Source organism: Numida meleagris, chromosome 12 (genome assembly GCF_002078875.1).
Source record: "Numida meleagris isolate 19003 breed g44 Domestic line chromosome 12, NumMel1.0, whole genome shotgun sequence".
Classification (NCBI taxonomy): Eukaryota; Metazoa; Chordata; class Aves; order Galliformes; family Numididae; genus Numida; species Numida meleagris.
This window is the reverse complement of record NC_034420.1, coordinates 16,816,375-16,837,126: the sequence shown is the minus strand read 5'-3', so window position 1 is coordinate 16,837,126 and position 20,752 is coordinate 16,816,375. Positions and strand designations below refer to the sequence as shown.

The 20,752-nt window shown below is 55.0% G+C and overlaps 1 protein-coding gene across 5 annotated transcripts; it reads left to right on the top strand.

The window, feature by feature from the left end:
- Nucleotides 1,836-20,029, top strand: FGF1 (fibroblast growth factor 1). 5 transcript variants are annotated; one of them, XM_021410647.1, is made up of 5 exons: nt 3,284-3,356; nt 7,724-7,821; nt 15,433-15,609; nt 17,963-18,066; nt 18,926-20,029. In XM_021410647.1, exons 3-5 carry the CDS (start codon nt 15,441-15,443, stop codon nt 19,118-19,120), a joined length of 468 nt encoding a protein of 155 aa, XP_021266322.1. In that variant the 5' UTR covers nt 3,284-3,356; nt 7,724-7,821; nt 15,433-15,440; the 3' UTR covers nt 19,121-20,029. The 5 variants fall into 5 exon arrangements, with proteins under 5 accessions (XP_021266324.1, XP_021266326.1, XP_021266321.1 ...); XM_021410649.1 differs by lacking the exons at nt 3,284-3,356; nt 7,724-7,821 and adding an exon at nt 1,836-2,013; XM_021410651.1 differs by lacking the exon at nt 7,724-7,821 and having other exon boundaries at nt 3,267-3,356; nt 18,929-20,029.

Sequence of the window (20,752 nt, the reverse complement as noted above, 5' to 3'; positions counted from 1 at the left end):
GCAGATGGACACGCTCCCAGCTGCATCCCAAAGGAGCCCACAGCCACAGGCTGGGTGCGCTCCTGCCTGCAGCACCAGCACAAGGCCACTCCGTGGGGACAGGTGCCCTCAGGGGTGGCTTCCTGCACAGCTCACCTGCAAAACGGCAAGCAGCTCTGGCTGCATCCCTCTGCCCCTTGTTTCTTGCCCCCAGGTGTTCCCTCCTCAGCCATCTTATCCATCCTCCCCTTTTCGAAGATCTCTATTACCTTTATAAAGAGATCGTTTTGCTCTTGAGCCCACACCTTGCAGCTGTTCTGAAGAAGACAGCTGCATTAACAGCAGCTTTGGGTTATATATTGTGATTACAAACAGCCTAATTTTCGGGCAGCACAAAAGAGAAGCTCTTACCCTGGTGCTGTTCATGCAGTATGATTTCATGGCTCCCCCAAAAGAGAACAGCACAGTGCCAGAGAGGAATTCCTTACTTTGTACCAAAATGATTTATGGGAAGCAGGAAAAAAAAAAAGAATTTCATCTGCTAGCTAAAGGTTGCAAAATAGCCCGAAAAAAAGGAGTTTTTCAGACCTTAAATTATCTCCTTATCTCACATGAACCTGAGATGACCCCTTTATCTGCAAACCAAGGCACAGCTCCAGCTGAAGTTTCCCATCATTGGTCCCATCCTTCCCCCACCCCCTGCTGTCACACGCTGCCTGCCCAGTGCTGGGCAGCTCAGAGCTGGCAGCCAAACCTTTATCACAGCTGTGCTGGGAGAGTTCCTATGCAGAAGGAAATTCAGGTTCCATTGGGGTAAAGGCGTGGCTGTGTACAAACTCCCTCCCAGCTGCAAGAAGCCCGTTCCTTCCTGACCCTGCCCCAGGTTGGCTTTGCACTGAGTGAAGTTCCCATTGGAGATCATCCCCATTGCTTGGGCACCTCTGGAACTTCAGCATAGGAACTTTCCATGAATTTCTTTATGCAAAGACCCAGTTTATGTGACGCAATATGCCATGACAGCACCACTCCTCCCAGCACTCACCGTGATGATGGCAGGGAAAGGGCATGGCTCCTTGCTGCACAGCTGGGCTTCCATCTGGAGGGCTGAAAGATACAGCTGGGACAAGCATAGCCTTATCCCTGCCAGTGCTGAGGTCCTAGGATGTCCCCAAGGACCCGTCCCCAGAGGAGGCCCCATGGCACAGATGGGCCATGAGTGGGTCTGGCTTCACCCAAGATGCAGGGAACCCCACAGCCCCCGCCTGCCCCTGGCCCTGGCCCTTCCCCCTCCTTCTCCAGGCGTAGTGGGATGCCTGCAGCCTGCATGAGGGGGATGAGGAGCAGCATGCAGGGTTGGGCCTGGCATCGGTTTATGTCAAGGCTGCTGCAAGCTGCCAGCTATTTTTTTTTAACTAATCTCCCGCCAGCTTCCTGGCAGGCTGTGTCTGTGGGGAAAATGGGCAGAAAAAGGTCTAACAGTGCTGGGGAGCCTGCAGCTCTGGTGCTGCAATGAGTCCCAGCCTGAGCCCATGGGGATGGGCAGGGGGTGCTCTGGGACGGGGCCATTGGGCACCGCACACCCACCACAGCCTGTTTGACATCATCTCCTGAGAGGTCTAGAGACAGAAATGGCTTTGCAGCAAGAGAAGGAGAGGGGAGCAAGCACGGGACCTGTACCAGCGCCAGCAGCAGGGCTGTGCCCACCGCCCAGGCAGCAGCCAGAGGCCCCGGAGCGCGCTCTGCACAGGGTGGGAGGCTGGATTCAATCCTTGTCTTTCACCTGGGCTGGAGGCCAGCCCCAAAATAGCAGTCCAAAAACAAGATCACATGAGAGGGAAAAAATAGCAAGGCGAAGGATTATCCATATTTCCTTGTCCTATGTGGGCGCAGTGCAGCAGTCCCAGTGACAGCAGCGCCGTCCCGGCCCCACACATGCCGGCCGAGGCTGGGTTTTGCCTGGAAACCATCACCACCCCGATGATGGTGCCGGTCTGAGGACACCACTTCTCCTTGGAGCCCTTCCTGCATGCTGCTGTGAGTGGTGTGAGCGTGGGCGTGCGGGCACGGCTGTGGGCAGCGGGGCGAGGGGCAGGGTGACCCAGCAGCACAGCACTGCGCATCCCGACCCAGCAGCGTGCCTGGTGCACGGCCCCTGCGGGCACACAGCCTCACCGTGGGCAATGCAGCCTCTCCCCAAATGGTCTGCACTGGGCTTTTGTGGTTCCCGAGCTCCCAGAAATTCTGCGGGCTCAGCCGGGCATGCATAACCAGAGGAATGGTCGGGGATTTGTTTTCCTCTCTCTGGACTCGGGGACTGAGGACAGGGAGGGAGGCAGGAGACATTTCTGTGCTCAGCAATGCAGCTGCATGGTGAGCAATGAGCCCCCAGCCCGGACCGGGGGCATCTCGGGGGCTCCTTTGACAGCAGTCCTGCAGAAAGCTTTGCCAGTGCTGCTTGCTCCTGATCTGAGTGAAGAGCAGCGCCACAGTCTGCCTGTGTGCTGCGCAGAGCCCTTCTGCTTCCCCGAGGCAGAAAGCGGCTCCATAGTTAATTATTTACTGTACCTCTAAACAACCCCAAGAGACGCGCATTATTTACGGCTCTCAGGCGGCGGGGCCGTTGGGGCAGCGAGGTGAGGGCTCCTTCGCCGCCGCACGAGCAGCAGCAGCGCTGCCGGGGCCATGCCCGAGCTGGGGGGGCTGCACGGGCCCGGGCCGCAGCAGGGCACTGCCAGTCCCCCCCACCTGCTGCCAAACGCGGCGTGTTTGTGACGAACCGCCCGGGCTCTGCTCAGACCGCTTCGGATCCGGGTCCGGATGGGCTGCCCGAACGCACGGACACCGCGTGAACCAGCGCCGAGCCCGAGGTACCCGCGGCTGAACAACAGCAGCGGGGGCAGCAAGCCAAGCTCTGCGCTCGTTCCTTCACCGCAGCAGCCACGCACAAAGCCCGCATCGGGCGCGGTTCCTTCGGGCCCGTATCCCGCCATTGAAATGCCTTGAAAGCCCCGATCTGCTTCGGTCTCCTTGGCCACGGGGGGCTCGCAACAAGCAGCGGCCGCTGGCCCGGGGCCGCCTGCCCGCTGGGTGCCCGCTGCCCGCTGGGTGCCCCCCGCGTCCCCTCCGTGTGCCCGCTGGGCTCAGCCCCGGGGCGGGGCGGCAGCAGCAGCAGTGCCCGCTGAGCCCGACACGGACGCGCGGGGCCGTCCCCTCCCACCGCATCTCCTCGCCAATAGGCTCGGCCGCTTTTTTTTTTTTTTCTGCTTCTTTCTTTTTTTTTTCCCCCTCTTTTTTTTTTTTCCCCTGTCTCCTTCGCTCTGACACCAGCCAAAGGCTCAGCCCGGCGGCGGCAGCTCCTCCGCGGGACCGTGCGGGCGGTACGTTAGCCGGGATGCTGCGTGCGGCCCCGGGCGGGGATGTGGCTGCCCCGGTCTGCGGGTGGGGCGGCTGACAGCGAGCATCCCATCCCCATCCCCGTCCCCGTCCCCGTCCCCGTCCCCATCCCCATCCCCATTCCACCGGGAAACACCCAGAAGCATCCCTGGAAGCCATGGGCGCGGTACGGAGGGGCTGGGAGGGGCCCGGCTGCCCACGTGCTGTCACTGTGCTCTTTCCTGGGGTTCCCCACCTGATGCTCAAACCCCTGTGGGATGTGAGGACCAGAACAGGGCCTGGGGGGGATCCACGAGTGCACACATGGGCTGGGAGGGGAGAAGAGGGGGCAGGTTCCTTCTGCAGAGATATTTGGATTTTGGATGTGCTATTTCCTCACCTGACTGGGCCCAAAACTCCAAACCTTGCAGGTGTCATTGGGCTGCTGCCACTGGGAGAGTGGAGAGGTTCAAAATAATGCGAGTTTCATTGCAATTTCAAAATGACTGCAAATTAACTGGAAGCTTTGGCCAGAAACTTGTATCTGAATTTGAATCCAAATATTTAAAATGTTCTGTTTTGCAAAACATAATATTAGGATCATCCCAAATAGGAAATTTGTTTAAGCAATGCAGCATTAGAAAATGGTTTAAAAAAATTTAAAAAATTATTAATAATGATTTCCTTAATAAAAATGTCCTTGGGCCCACCCTGGGCAGACTCCCAGGTCCCATCGCCCCACGTGCTGTTGGTGGCAGTGGGACACGGGCCCCTGGCAACCCAGCAGCAACTGCCTGAGCTGCAGGGAAGCTCAGCACACACAAACGCGGATCTGGACTTTAATTGGTTCCCAGTTGCAGAGCTCAGCTTGGCAGCGATGAGCAGGACAATGCCTGAGTGTTCTCCCTGCACCGCGGGGTCAGCACAGCTCCCTCCGGCCGCCGCCGTCTGTGCAGAACAGACTTGGGTCAGGGCTGACCGCAGTTCGGGTCCAGGGAGGCTTCAGCCAGCCCCAGCCCTTTGGATAACCTCCCCTTCCAGCTCCACCCCGCCCAGGGGAGAGCCTCCCCCTCCCAAGCTCCCCGAATGACTCTGGCCTTCCTCCCACTCCCAAGACCTCGATCTTCCTCCCACCCCAGCAGCTCATCACGCAGCTGGCCACAACGGCACCTTCCGTGCTGTTTCCCCAGCAGCGACGCAGCTCTGCTGCTGCCACTGCTTCCCCTGGCCCCAGCCCTGGGGCTGCATCCCCCACTGCAGCAGTGCTGGTGCTCGGCTCTCCCTGCGCTTGCTTTATCTGAATTTTCCTCTGTGCTGATTGGCATGAGCAAGCTAAAATGCTCACAAACATAGCGGGGAGCAGTGGGGCAGGGGGGGGAGCATGGAGGAGGTGCACAGCACCTGGTGCTCCCAGGCAGGGCGATCAGAGCTGGCAGTGTATTTTCATTGTGTTGGGCTTCTCTGGTCTGGCATGGGCAGCAGTTACAGCTCACAGCGCCAGCGCAGGGCAGGGCTAAGGGGCAGGGCCGTCGGGACAGGAGCCCCCACAGGTTCATCTCGGTCTGTCTCCTCTTGTTTCAATGTACTTCTGATGATGCATTCACAGAGCAGACCAAAATCTGATCCTCTTAAATATTTGCTTTCTCTTCCGATGCCAAGTCAGAAATGAAAAAAAATAAGAAAGGAGAGAGCTTAGCCATTAGAAAGGCCCTTTTCTTCCCTCAGTAAGAAAGATGGGGATTTTCCTCCTAGAAGAGCTGTGACACAGAACATGGCTCACCTGCATTTCTCTGCACAGCCCCAGCAGTGCTGCTGGTACAGACCTGCATTTTCCACTCCCATGCACACACTGTGTGCATCTGTCAGAGGGAACGTTCTGGGGCTTGTGGGAGAAGCAGTGCTCCTGGCTCCCTGCAGGAAGCAGTCCCCTTTCAGCTCCATTTCCAGCAGCTCCTGAGGCTGCACGAGGTCATTACTTAGTGCCATACTTGGGTAACCAAACAGCAAATGCTCCCATCCATTTCTCAGGAAGTCCATAGCTGCATGACAGTACGTGAGAAGAGGCAGGAAGAAGGCAAGAGACATTGCAATCCGGAGCCACAAACAGGCACATTGCTGTGGAAATAAGCCTAGCTTTAGGGGATTCATTGGAGAAAATGGCAACTTTTCAATGAGGAGATCATCACCAACTTTTACTTCGATGGGGTAATGATTAATTGTCGACGGGTGCTCACATCATCCCTGACCTCATGCTGCCCATGCATCCCAGGCTCTGCCTTAGCAGGACCGTGTGCTCCTCAGGCTCCTCCCCTGTGCCCGGTGCCACCTCGTGCTGCAGTGGCAGCAAATGCCACCAGCACCAGCACGAAGCTGCCATGGTGCGCGGTGAGCTCTGCCTCGCTCCAGCCCCACCCACTGCAGGAGCAGCTCCTTCCTCTCTGCAGCCCCATGAGCACCACTGCTGTAATGCCAAGAGCATCTGCCTGCTGCATTAAACAACCCCCTTGCATCGCCCTTCATTTCATGACCCCCACAATGGCAGGAGTTTAGATGACATGAATAGACACCACTCTGACTGAGGGTTCAGAAATAAGAGGTTGCAAAGAACAGAGGAGAAGGAAGGTCTTCAGCCACAGATCAACCCAAGAGATGGTTCTTAGCCACGGGTCAGACTGCCACCAGCCTGCAACCCGAGCGGAGCAGGGAAGCCCTGGCCAGGTTTCACAAGCAGGATGCCAGCAGTGCCCGAGCGCCCTGGCAGACCCCCAGGGCTGGAGGCGCAGGGATTTCCTTCCAGCTGCAGAACCCAGCTCCTTCACAGGAACATGCTGCACCCGAAATGCACCGAGGACTGATGTGTCCTGGGGCACTGATGGACGGACAGAGAAACCTCGGCCCAGGCCTGGGTACGGGGCACACAAGCACTCGCGCTGTGTCCTGCAGCACCCGGCAGTGAGCACGGGGAGGACGGGCCCAGCTGGCACTGCCCTGTGGCACCGCACAGGGGCTGCTAACGCCGCTGCTCACGGCTGGGGCAGCTTTAGAAATCCCACATTCATTTTGTGCAACTGCATGTCATTGACTATCACCCGCGCCGCACCGGAGGCCTGGCTGGCTCTGCTTTTAAAGCCACTCACAATGGAAATCTGTTTGCAGAAAGATTCGCTGAAAACCAGTTCAGCAAGAGAGAGAGGCACTACTGCTTTGTCACCTTATCTCTGCCCCAGCGTGCGGCCTGGCCTGAATGAATGCAATAATCCTCCCTTCCTCTCCACTCATTAAACAAGAGAGCAGCCTGACTCAGTATTCCTCAGTAAGAGCAGTTAGAACTTTTTACCTTGCATCCAACATTGGTGTCTCCTCTGTTAATGCTGCTGGGGCAGACACCAGCAGATCCTGCAGCCCTGCAGAGCAATGCCCTGGTGCAGGACAGGGGGTGGCTGCAGGATGGGGAGCTGGGGGCACGGTCTGTGGGGTGCAGAGAGCTCTGGACCTGCAGTTAGCACCAGGCCCTTCTCTTTCCTAAAGCTTGTATAGCAAAAATGCTTTGTTCTCCCAGCTGCTCAAAGGGGCAGAAAAAGGCTGATACTCATCTGGGTCTTCAGACCTGGGCATTCAGCACAGCCCCTCTTTGGTTTCCTTTCTCCCAAACTCCCTGGGTCTGAACCCTCCCCAGGATGAGGTGGAGGCACCTAAAGAGGAATGAAATCACCCCGAGAAAATGCACCCACCAGAGCGGTGCCAGCAGGGGAAGAGATAAGGTGAGAGGAGAGCAGCAGGGGTTAAAGTTGCCTGATACAGACACAGGGTGGCACACATGGTCACAGGAGAAAGCAGGAAAACTGAGAGGCATGAAAGGAAACCCATCACACAGAGAGAGAGAGCCTGACAGCAGCAAGCCCTTCCCATTCACACAGCTCTGCTGCAGAACACAGGCAGGAGAAGCCACAGAAATGCTCTGAACTGCTCCTCCCAGGATGTTCCTCACCTTCCCGTTAGCTCAGCCCTTCCCCAAGCCCCTGGAGGTGCTGCTAGCAGGTGGCTGCAGGTCAAACCAACCACAAAATGGCAATTTTCTGGCTGTGGTCCCCGTAACCAAAATTCACAAGTCACAGCACGATGCAGACCTGGGAAGGCTGGGGATCAGAAAAGAGGCAGAAAATGGATTTCCCCCCAGGCCTGCTGCAGGAGCGGGGGTGCCCGCTGACCTGCAGGGTGACATTCCCAACCCACTGGTCTCCTCAGACTCATTCTGGTGCGGTGCTGCCCTCCCTAAAGGTTTGCTGTTTGCCCACAACGGTCTAGACACAGGGCCATGCGTGACTCACAGTGTTCTTGCGCTCAGAACGTTTGTTCCCACTTCTTAATTTAGAGCCGTGCTCCGAGAGGAGAAATCTGGGCGTCAGCCTTAACCTTGGGACTTTTCTTCCCACGCCTCTGGCGTTAGCAGACCGCCAGTCCCACCTCTGGGTGAGTCCCTGCAGCGCCCTTCTTTCTGCCTGTACTTCTATTTCCGCACCAGGTGTGTGGTGCTCCCGCACTGACCCCAGCGCCCGCAGCACCCCCAGGCTCAGCCGCCTCCTGTGTTTGGGGCGAGCACAGGGCAGCAGCTCCTGGCCCAGCATTTCCCTCCTCGCTCCCAGCCCCGCGCTCCGGGCGGACAGGAGGGGGAGATCTTCACCGCTGCAACTCTCAGCCTGCGCTGCACCAGGCGAGCTCTGTGTTCGGCAATTTGCTCATAGCGGGGGCACTCCGCAGCACGCATTGCAGACAGGAGCACTCAGATGGGTATGTTCTCCACCGGGACTTCCATCTCCTTTTATATTTCAGTTCTGAATGGAGCTGATGGGGGGCAGAGAGGCACCGTGGGGCGGTGGCTGGCACACCGGGGAGCTGCGGCCATCAGGCTGCATGTGGGCACGGGGCAGGTGGCATCGGGTGGTTTGAGGCTGGTGTTGCTTGGATGAGCCCAAAGCTTTGTAGGTATGGGGTGCTTGTGTCCCAGGCCAGGCAGATTTCAAGGGGAAAGGCTGCATACATATTATTTTTAAATTTCTGGAGGTTTCATGCTGCTTTTGGGTTTTTTTGGCTCAGTTCAGTGGGTTTGAGGGTCTGGGGCGTCCCCACCCTCAGCCACCACTGCAATTATGCCGGGTCTCTGGATGCCAGTGGGGCCCTGTAGTGTCCCCTCACCCCATGCAGGTGCCCCAGGCCCGGGCCACCACGAGCTCACAGATGTCCCTGCGCCTTCCAGCCGTGCCAGGCTGCAAATAGCCCTCGTGGGTGGCACCTGGTGGCAGCGCTCCATGAAGCGCTCGGTTCCATCAGATGTTTATAATTGCAGCTGTCTCTCCTGTGCCGCGCTGTTGGCGGTGGTTGGTGTTTGCAGGGATGAGACAGGGCAGGCGGGCTGTCAGAAACCACTGGCTTCCTCCGCGCTGTGCGAGGGAGAGCAGCAGCCCCGGGGCAGGGCTGTTTTCCTTGGAGCTGTGGTCATCACCAGCCGCACAGATGTCTGGTGGGGGCAAACTGGTGCCCAGCTCTTCCAGACACAGGTGCCTCGTGTGCTGCTGTCCAGGGCTTCTGCCAAGGGCTGGTGTGTCCCATGTGTCAGCTGTGCTCCTCTGACTGGATATGGGGGTGGCATGTGGACACCTGGGGACCCGCTGGGCTGCTCTGAACTGAGAGCCCCCCAAATTTTGCCCAAAGACCACGTGCCAGAGAAGCAACATCCCATAGAACCATTCAGGTTGGAAAAGACCTCTGAGATCATCTGAGTCCAACCACCAACCCCTCCCCACTATGTCCATATCTTGCTCTGCAACAGCAGGAGGTAGACGGAGGCGCCTCCTCACCAGCTGAATGCAGGGGCTCATTACCCCCCATTAATTATTCTGTTTGGAATTTTGTTGCAGAGCCTCTCACCCACACTTATAAAGGTTCAGCTCTGAGCTTGCCTTGCTCCAACAGAGCAGTAGGATCTTTCATTTGGAACACTTCTTGCATGTTCTCATGCACTGTGGTTTCACACAGTACAGCATTTCCCCAGCTCTCAAGTCATGCAGATAAGAAAATTACTATTTATTGGAGGATTTCCCCAGTAATAGCAATTATTATCTCAAGCGATTGTTGCACTATTAAGTTACTGAGCAACAGTGCACGCAGCAAAACACAGCCCAAGCTGTTTACTTGGGCACCCATAGCTACTAGACACTACAGTTATAGATGTTAAGCAGCAGAACTAAGAGCAGAGTTCTTCCAGCCAGTTTTTCTCAGAACTTAGTTTGACAAGCCATATTGCCATCATAAGATGAGTTTATAATGAAGATAATTAACTCCCTTTGCATTTTTATGGTAGTAAATCACTGCTGAGCTTATGGTGAACCCAGAAACCAAGTGATTTTCCTTGGAGCAGTACAGACCAAGGCTTGATTTCTGAGTGATGATGTGTCTACTGATGGTTAACCACGGGTATGGATGTGGGGTTTCACTTGGCCTGGAGATGAAACCTTCAGTTCCGGCATTCTCTGCTTCTCCGGGGAAGGACACAGCACAATCTGAACCCAAACTCAAATCCCCATTTCGAAGCCAGAGCCAACCCTCGGTTGAGCCGGGCTGCTCTTCACAGGGGCAGCAGAAGGAAGCATTCCATCTGACAGTGCAGGCAAATTTCTGCTGTTCACTCCTCACTTAAGCCACACGCCTCGGTAGCAGCAGCACACCAATGTTCTGGACTCGTCTGGGGTGATGAGAGCTTGGCATGGCTGGAAGCCAACGGCAGGGTGATGGAGGGGGCACCAACAAGGCCCTTGCCTGGAATCAGCGAGGCTTTGCTCAGTGTGGGGCCCACAGCGTACAACAGGAGAACCACATCATCCCCTTGGTGTGAGGGCAAGAAGCTGTCATTTTGCAAATGGTTTTTCTGGGCAGAGCTGGGATGCAAGAGCGAGATGCAGAAGGGCTGGAGGAAAGTGCCCATAGCAGAGCAGCAGAAGGAAGCCACGAGCAGCCCGCCTGGGGCTGGCACTGCCGTCTGTCTGCCTGTCTGTGGGTGTGTGGGGCCGGAGCCAGCAGCCATGGGGCAGCCACACCTGAGCCCAGACAGCCTCAGAGCTGCCGGCTCTGCGGTCTGACATTTCGCAGGGACAGCAGCAGTGGGTGGCAGGGGGAGCGGTGCCATTTGTGAGCTGGGCAGTGTCACCCAGCCTCACCTCCAGCACTCCAGGGCTGCAGCAGCTCTCCTCCTTCATCACCCGTCCTGCTCTGCAGCAGCCCTGCAGGCCTCCTCCTGCTGCTCTCTCCAGGAAGCAGAGCACACCAAGACCCAGATCTCATCTCCAGGGGCTTGCTGAAAACCACAGAGAGCGAGAGCTGCTTTAGAACATTGAGCACCAATGCTGTAAAGTGAACACCGTAGCTCAGCCACAGGGACCTGCCAGGATAGGAATCCCTCCCTCAGCACCACCCCTACGCACAGCAGAGCACTCCGTCATACTTTATACTTGCCTCCTTTTGATGCTCTGGGCGCAAAACTTCTCTCCCCTCACTCTTTGCTGGAGAAACTGAGTCCTTGCACTTCTCTGTCCAAAGTATTCTTTCCATACAACAGGTCCCACACATCTGGCGTGCATTGGGATTAACAGTTAAATCCCACACATGAGACAATGGGATCTGCATCTGCAGCCAGCGCTGCTCATGGACACGTCCATGTTCCTGGTCTGAGCCCAGGCAGGCTGCAGGGAGCGAGACCCTCCTGGCACCACTCCTGCTCCCAGGCTGGGCCAGCTCCAAGAGCTGCAGCTGTAATTAAGTTAATCACCAGATTGCAGAAGGGTGTGGGTGGGGAGGTAGAAGAGGCTGGCAGGCAATTAGAAAGCAGATCATCGTTTTATTTTCCTGTCTCCCCATGGATGCCACTGCTTTGCTGAGATGCTGTACTGAGTCCCAGCCTGGAGAAGCACAGAAATCACATGTGGCTCGAGCAGAATGCTCAGCTATGGGCAGACCTTTGTCCCCAAGACATGCACATATTACCCAAGGGCTCCTCTACTCTGAAGGAAGCAGGAAGAGGATCACAGAATCATGAGGGTTGGAAAAGACCTCTAAGATCATCAAGTCCAACCACCACCCCATCCCCACCATGCTACAGGTCCCAGGACCACCTGTGCACAAGGAAACCTCTGCTGAGCTCTGATTCTGCCTACAGCCATCACAGCCTTTTATACTGGGGTGAGGAAATCCACCCCACACAATCGATCCCTAATACTTACAATGAATTTTATCCAAGCAGTTTTCCCTGTGCAGGCTCCGGCAGTTCAGAGATCCTCTCCAGCAGTTCCCCAAAGCCATACCCAACAGCCCCAGTGCTGCAGGAACACATCAGGGCAATGCATGGAGGAAAGCTAGAGCCAAAGTCCTTCTAGAACATTGTACCTGTTGTAACCATTCTCATACGTCCTACCTGAACTTCCAAGAAAGTGGCTGCATTATCCTTGCTAGGCAACAGGCCTACTGGGGGGTAACGCAGCCTGCTGGCAACCCAGGATAAATATGATTCCTGTTTTAATGGGGAAAACAATACTTTCCAAAGCAAAACCAATTGCAGCGTTCCACTGAACTCACCAGGGCCTAATTCAGGAGACACTGATCTCATTAGCTGGTTTAGCTGGCTTCTGTTTGAAGCATTCTCTACAAGGATCTGATCACCTAAAAGACAGTTAATATTAACTGCTGTTAACCAACACCTCCAAGCTTGCTCTGAAGGGATGCTTAACAGAGCTTCTCCAGAACATTTCTTCCCAATGCTATAGAAAGGATTGTGTCCAAAGCCACGAACAATTTCAATGCATTTGAGTCATTCTGAGCCATGGTAAGAGACATTTCTGGTTCCTGTGGGCAGCAGCCAGGTGCTTTATAACTACAGCAGCAACGCTCCACAGCCAGGCAGCCCTCTGCACCAGGGCACTGCGGGACCGACCCCACCAGCACCGGGGCTGAAGCTCTTGGCCACGTGTGGGGCTCCACGGGGCCTCTCATCCAGCATACAGAACTGCCACCTACAGAGAACAAATCTGTTCAAAGAGATCAGAAAGGGTCTAAAGGGAAAGGAGTGGGGAGGACACAGAGGTGTGGACGGGAAAATGCTGCGTGCACAGCATGGCAGCCGAGAAGTTTTGGAGCCCAGCCATTTTGTTGGGCTTCTGCCCCTAAAAATAAGGCCCCTAGTGTTAATTGAGGTTCAGGTTCTCTCTCGCACTTTTTTTTATTCCCATAAAAACCTAATGTTTTCTTGCCAAAAAGTATAATAGTAGGGCCAGGAGCTGTACTGTGCGTGGAGTACCGACTGCACAGTCATACAAGTCTGAGAACAGCAGCAGTATTTAGCAAGGAGAGACAATGGGAGTGGAAAATTGTGTTCATTCAGCTTTCTTGTGGACTCAAAGGCAGCTGGCGAGCACCAAACACCTCCTAAAAATAGCAGAAATGCTTAAAGGAAATACGTGAAAGTGAAGGAAATGTTTCCAGCAGAGCTGTGCTGTTAAAGCTATCCATAGATGCTCTTGGCTGTGCAGACCTGCAAGGGAAGAAGGAACATACCTCAGTCTGCACCTCACCCACATCAGCCGCAGGGCTGGGACCCTGCACAGAGCCCATGCCTGCAGGGTGGGCTCCTCTGCTCTCCCCATCCCCCCCAGGAGATGTCTGGTGCCTTTCACCCTCTGAGAGGGGTTGAAGGAAACCGTAATTTCCAGTAAATTGCACAACACCGCTGGCCTTGATTAATGCTCAGCAAAGCATTAAGGCCTGTCTAGCACATTGGGTGACAGGCAGGCTGCTGCCCAGGGAAAGCCTGGTAGCTGGTGTTAAGCTGAACTGCTGCAAGAGAAGTATGAACCAGTGGAGGCGGCTGTAAAATTTGGGTTGGCTCCCTTGGAGAAAAGTTAATGCTTTCAGTTCAAAATGGGTCTGGAGCAGGATCAGGGGCATGGGGAATAGGGGAGGAACTGGCCAGGAGCCAGATCTCAGAGCTAGGTATGCACCAGCTGGGGAAACTCAAATCTGATTCAGTGCTGCTTGCTGGGCACTGTTCCAGCCAAGATGACACTGGAAACACGATGAGTACAATTCTGCAGAGAGGGCAGTGGGGAAAAGTTTAAAGTAGCAGACAGCCAGGACCTGCCTTCTGACCCCAGGGCACTCAGAGTGATCTCAGCCCTGCCTGCAGCACTGCTCCAAGTACTGCCCAGGGCAGGGGCACTGCCAGACAGAGCTCAGCCTTGGGGGAAGGGAGCGCTTCTTTGCTTCACTCTCCTTGGACATCTCTCCCTGATCTGATAGAAAACTGTAACGTGATGGAAAGCGAGCAAAAACAGCAGAGTCCTAGGCTACAGCAAGTGAGGATTTGCTCAAATGCAACAGCTATTGGCACAGAAATAAGGGAAAGAAGCTGCTTACCTTCAGAAGACCTCAGGTACGTAGGGATCTCCAAAGAAATCCCCTTGATTCCACCACCAACCCTTCAATGAGGGCTGGGAAGGGGTGGATCCTGGCTCCAGCCCTTATGGTCATTCAGGTGCATTGCATTGCATGCAATGAGCTTCCCTGGGCTGGCCCTGCCTTCCCACCAGGTGCTCCATCACTATGGCTACAAGACCCCAAAGGGACACATCTGAAAGAAAGGGACAAAGCCTGGGAACTGATCAGAGGGGCTGAAATGTCTGGGCATATTTTCAATGACAGCAGTGAAGTCTTACTTCCAAGGTTTCAGTCCTTAGCTATCAAAACTTTAATAGAAAAATTGGCACTTTCATGTATTTTTATCTCCTGCATGCTTTGGGGATTCACTTGGAGGAATAGTTTCCCCTTCTTACAGCTGCATTTGCAAAGCTAAATACTTTGGTGCTTACAGGCAAATGTTTAGAGATTATACATAGATAATGAGAGCTGGAGATATGGGTGTGCATTGCCAAGAGCTGCAGTCCCGAGTATCTCTTGGGTCACAGGGAAACACACACAGTATGGAATGATAGGCTCACAGAACCATTCAGGTTGGAAAAGACCTCTCAGAACCCCAGCCCAGCCCACCATGCCCACTGACCACATTCCCAGTGTCACATCCCCCTGGTTCTGGAGCACCCCCAGGGACGGGGACTCCCCCACTCCCTGGGCAGCTATGCCAGTGCTTGATCTCTCTTTGGAGGAGAAATTGTTCCTAATAACCAACCTGGCACCAGCTCAATCCTAATGCAGCTGTAGCACAACTCAGTGCTCAACTGATGTTTTCACAATCTGTAAATACACATAAATAGCAACTATACAGCAATTCCCATGGTATTGGTATGGGAATAAATAACATTTAAAGTCATTTCCTGCATCTAGATCTACCCTGTGCCCCATCTTTGTTCCTAAATCCACTTCTCTATAAGCCTGAAGAACATTGCCTACGAGAGGCAGCATTCTCATGGTGGTTTAAGTGCAGTCTCTGGGCCGGGCTCTTGGCTTTCTGATACAGGTGGGATACAAGGCTGCACAGCCACGATACGGGCTGGATTCAGAGTTCCCCTTTTCCATACACAGTTGACCACCATCTGCGTAAATCTTCCCCTCAAGGCCCGAGCAGTGGAAGCCTCCTACACCCTCACTTATCTCCCAAAATATCTAAATTGTGTTCTGATCCTCAGCGTGTGCGTGCCTGGGCCAGGTGAATGGCACGACACAAAGCAATGCTTGCTGTGTAGCGTGCTGCCTGTGTTGCAATTCTAGTCACAGCCACGACGGAAAGGTGTAATAGTGGTGAGAGCCATTAACCCGGGCTGCTGCCTCCTGCGGGTTTCCATCAGACGCTGGGTGGTTTCCAAACACGTTTCCCAGTGTATAATTTTAGCACCTGCGTCAATAGAAAGCAGAAAGAAAACAGAATTCACTGCGGTACAATTAGAGGGAGTGCATCCCTGCCGCCAGCAGGACGACCCCGGCCCTCCCACTGCGGGGAGCATCACCTGCGTGATTCACCTGCCCCGGCCCCGGCCCTCGCTGTCCCTATAAGCACAGCACCCTGCTCACACCTCCCATCTCCCACAGCCTGAGCCATGGCCGAGGGGGAGATAACCACCTTCACCGCCCTGACCGAGCGCTTCGGCCTGCCGCTGGGCAACTACAAGAAGCCCAAGCTCCTGTACTGCAGCAACGGAGGCCACTTCCTACGGATCCTGCCGGACGGCAAGGTGGACGGGACGCGGGACCGGAGTGACCAGCACAGTAAGGACCGGCGGGGCTCCTCGGCTCTCCTGCTTGCTCGCGTGCCCTGCGCTGCTTGGTCAGCCTTACCAGCAGGAAGCAGCCCGGCGTGGGTGTGCAGGCGGCGGTGCTGCCGGGAGAGGCAGCCAGCAGGGGTGCTAATTGCAGGGGACATAAGTGAGGGGTTAATTGCAGCATGCAGGCAAGCTGGCAGCTGGAAGAATATAGGGGAGGAGCCGCAGCCCTGCACACAGCCGCAGCCATCACACCTCATTCAGCGGTGTCTCTGCTTGTCCCTGGGTCGGGCAGCAGTGGCACTGCACACGCGATGCTCTTGGGCGGCATGGCTGCGCTTCTCACACATGAATCAGGGGCTGGAGCTCAGTGCGCTGAATGTGTTGTGACTGTGTGCTCCGCATGAAGCATCCCCTCATCTTCAGTACCTTCTCTTTCCCCTATGTGGTTAATTAAGTTCCTGCAGGATGCAAAAGTCCAAAAGAGGCAAGACCAAGGCTGGCCTGGCCGCCTGCAGCAGCGCCTTGCCCCCAGCATCTCTCCTGGCTGAGCCCTCCTTAGCAGCCAGCCACACGAAGCACAAAGCAGCTGTGTGAGGGATGATGCGGTGACACAAAGGGTTCAGTATGGGAGCTTTAAGGGCCACGGCACTTCCAAAGTGCTCAAGAGGATTTGGGAAGTGGGAGCCCAAGGCAGTGGGGCTGGATTCTGCCCTGCTCTGCTCATGGTGCTCCGTAGCACAGCCTGTTTATGCCATATCCTGGGTGCTTACTGCAAGATAACTGGGATCTGCAGGGCTCACATCTGGTTAAGAAGGAGCACTGGGGGGAGCCCAATTGGCCTTACAAATTCTAGGAAAAGCCCTTTTTTTTTTTTGCTTTAAACCACAAGCACTCACGCTGCTTTCTCCCCAGGCTTAACCTTTCCTTGCGCTTCAATGAGCAGCAGCATTCTGGGTACAAACAGCATTCCCTGCTCCTCGCAGCATCCCAGCAGCTCTGGGGACAGCCCCAAGTCCCCGTCCCCAGGCTCTCCAGCCCATCCCCAGCCCCTCCAACCCGAGCCCTGCAGCCAGCGTCCCCCTCACAGCCACTCTCGTTCCTCTCTGGCCTCTGGCCAGGCTGTGTGCTGGGAACTCCTGCCAACAAGGAACCCCCTGCAAACGATCCTGTAAACGTGGATATCCGACCGGGCAAATATTTACAGAGCAAACCCGGTGCAGGGCAGTGTGCCAGTGGGAGCTGCCCCACTGGGCATGAAGCATTGCACACTGGGGTCCTGCCCATGCACTGCCACTGACACCGCTGCTCTGCGCCCACAGTGCTCCAGAGAAATCCTTACTTTTATCAGATATCGCCTTGCCAAGTGCTAGGCACAAAATGAAGGAAGATACCTAGGGGGAAAACAAAAAATCACTCATCTTAGGCCCCTGCACCCAGCGCTAATTCCATCCCTGGTCCTTCACTGCAGTGCTCAGCATCCCAAGCTTTCAGCATGAAGTGAAAAAAAAACGTTACGTGAGCATTTCAGATTCTTGAGGAGGAAATAAGCCCATGCTCCTTTCCAAAAACTGCCTTATTTTACAGGGAAGAGGTAACGATACTCTGTGTCCCACTAAGGATTAAATAAATCTAAAAAAGAAGGAAGGAGCTGGAGCTAAAGCACCCACTTGTGCTTCACTCCTTGGGCATCGAGTGCTGGAGAGCCATCCCCCAGCGCTGCTCCACCGCACCAGTCTGCTCCATGGACTGGAAGCTTGCAGGACATGGCTCATGGGCAGCTGCAGGATGTCCATGTTGTTATTCAGGATGAGGACCAGTGTCTTCCCTCTGTCTGCTGTCCTCCTGCAGCTCACAGGAGGACCCAGCACCTGGGTGTATGACCCAGAACCCCAGGGCAGGATGCATCTCCCCAGGGCACAGAGCCTGCCTGGCAGCAAGGCAAGGTGCCCTCCAGCACCGGTACCTGAGGTCTGTCTGTCCTGAAATGCTTCTTCACACGTCACTTCGTAAGTGTCAAAACCACGTGAGAAATTTGTAGAGTCAGAATTAAAACCCCAATCTCCTGTGTCCCATTCCAGCATCTTAACCAAAAGGCTGCCCCTTCCTTTGATGTAAAATAAGGCAAAAATTGGTCTTTGGTTCCCCAAACATGGCTGTGGGGTTTCTTTGAAGGGGGTGGCACAAGGAGATGTTTTTATTACACTCTGTGCTGTTTCTCATAAACTCTTTATAATTCAGAACAAAAACACCCTGCTCACTTTCCTAGCGCCTGAGCCATTATCTCTCACCACCTTCCCTTTTTCCATGTTCCTATTTCCCTTTTTACGTCATTGTTGTTGTGTTATTTTTACTTCCAGTTCAGCTCCAGCTCAGTGCGGAAGACGTGGGCGAGGTCTATATAAAGAGCACAGCATCAGGGCAGTACCTGGCCATGGACACCAACGGGCTCCTGTACGGCTCGGTAAGCTGCAGCGCGCTGCGGGGCGCTTTGAGGTCACAGAAATCTCGTACTGCTGAGTAATGCCAACCTCGACCACAATCAGCCTCTGTTTGTCGTTCTGGCAGCTGGACAGCCACTCTTCATCCCGCTTTATTTTGTGGGGGGATAAATAATCCAATAGCACCGCTTGCAGCCCTGCCTCAGACACTCGCCAAGGCTCTGTGTGGGGCTGGGGGCTGCCAGGGGGGCTGCAGGGGCAGAGGGATGTCCCAGAGTTGTGGAGATCTCCCCAGGTTCTCCTGCTGTATCCTCAGCTCTCCTGTCCCATACAGAAGTGAAAAAAGCACCAGTGTAGGAGGGATGGCACAGGGAGGATGGCATCTTAGGAGAAATTTCTCCCCTGAAAGAGTGGTCAGCACCAGCACAGGCTGCCCAGGGGGTGGGGAGTCACCTTCCCCGGGGGTGTTCCAGAACATGGGGATGTGGCACTGAGGGACGGGGTCAGAGGGCATAGTGGGGTGGGCTGGGGATCTGAGGGGTCTTTTCCAGCCTTAATGGTTCTGTGATTATACGGTCTGGTGCCCAGGATCTGCAGGACACAGAGTCACCAAAAATAATCCAGGCCTTTGAGACACATTTATAGCAAAGTGTGCATCCCATAACCCTGCTGGTAGGCTTCTCAGCCTCGCCAAGGAGCTGCTTTGCTCCCCATACTCCTGGGCCACAGGCATGGGACTGCAGAGTGAGTCAGGAGCAAGGTAGGAGCTAAGTCAAGATCCATACTGCACTGTGTGATGGGCACAAGGAGCGGGCAGCAGCCCCCAAGCTGCATCCTGCCCTATGGCACCCCTCTCACCACCCCCCCACGGCTCTTTTCCAGCAGCTACCGGGCGAGGAGTGCCTGTTCCTTGAGAGGCTCGAGGAGAACCATTACAACACATATGTCTCCAAAAAGCACGCAGATAAGAACTGGTTCGTCGGGCTGAAGAAGAATGGGAACAGCAAGCTGGGGCCGCGGACTCACTATGGGCAGAAGGCGATCCTCTTCCTCCCGCTGCCCGTGTCAGCCGACTGAGCCCCGTCCCGCAGCTCGCAGCCACCCCAGCCCCGTTGCCCCATTCTGGTGGTCCTACAAAGAACCAAGCGTTAGCGCCCTGAGCTGTAGGTAAAGGCTTGAACCAAACCTGAACCAACCTGAGCTGCTCAGCCCTGCACGACCCTTTGCAGCGGTGACAAGGAGCCTCGAGGACAGCTGTGCCTCGGGGACGTGTGGCTTCCAGCCCAGCTGCCGTTGGAGCCCAGCACCCCCGGCGCTTTTTGTTACCCCGTGTATCCATCCCAGTACGTCGCTGCCAGTACACCTGCAAGCAACTTTGAACCGCGCTGCTGTTCGTGTTAGTGAGTGAGAACCCAGCGAAAAGCTTGCAGATAACTTCACCGTACTAAGCCAAGCAGAAGCTCCAAGTCCTCGCGTCTCAACCTTCCTTAGAATATTGCTGTACCTCACGCTAGTATCTGCCCTGTTATTTGTATTTATTTATTAAGTAAATCTGTCTCTTCCACAACCTGTTTCTAAGTGTACGTGGGCACCAAATGCCCTGACGCTGTCCTGGAGAGGATGAAGCAGAGCCGGAGCAGAACAGGAGCAGCAGAAGTGCTGAGGTTCAGGTGGCTGAGGGACACGGCGAGCTTCCTCCTGGGTGACAGCTGGGCTGGGGACAGAGGTGGAGCTGCATGGCTCCTGAACGCTCCTTCCAGCAATTCCTTCCCTACAGCCCCTCCTGCTAGGCCTGGCTTTCCGTATTGGACAGCAAAGGGAAAAAGACATTTTGGTCCATAGAGTAACGTAACATCATTAAACATTCCATTGCTGAAATAACAATTCTAGGTCAGTGGTGAAAAGCGCTCCTCTTCAGATTGGAAAAGATGGGTAATCGCATTTATTTTACCTTTATTTTTGTATAATAAATCCTTGGAAACTGCAGAATTGTGTGTTTGGTGGGAGCACGGCGCCGCTCTGCAGCTCTCTGGGTGTCATGTGCATCCTGTGTGTACTCACTGTGTGCACACAGAGCTCGAGGGCCTGCAGACATCACTTCCCAGTTTTCAGTTACAACCCACAACAGCCAAAAGGCACATTTTTACTACATTAAATTTAATTAAAGCATTTTAATTAAAAGAAGAAAATAATGCTTGCAAAAGTCTACTCAGCCCAAGCAGCTTTCCCTCCTTCCCCTCAAAAACGACCCACAGCTGCAGGGTACACCCCTGTGTCACAGGAGGGCTGGGTGCTGCCCCTGCACTGCCCGGTACCTGCGCCCCTTCTGCAGCACTGCCTGGTCTGTGCGCCAGAGCACACACCCCGTGCAACCCGTGTGAAACACACAACCCTGTTACAAAATGTCAGCGAGCAACGATCCATCGTTGTGTCTCCAAAACAAGCTGTGCACAGGCACAACTGCCTGAGTGCCCTTAACATCTCAGTGAGAGCAGCTGCATTGCGTGGGGCTGGGGGCAGGGCTCGGCAGGGTGTGGGGCAGGGACACCTGGTGTGGGGCAGGGCTGGGCCCTGCAATCTCCGCTCTCATTGCTACGACCTTATAACTGCTTAATGGCAGTGCGTAAGAGCTGAGAAGTCTGCACTAGGGCAGGGGGAGGCCAGGGACAGGAGGAGGCCACGGCTCTGTGCCAAATTGGAAGTGCTGCG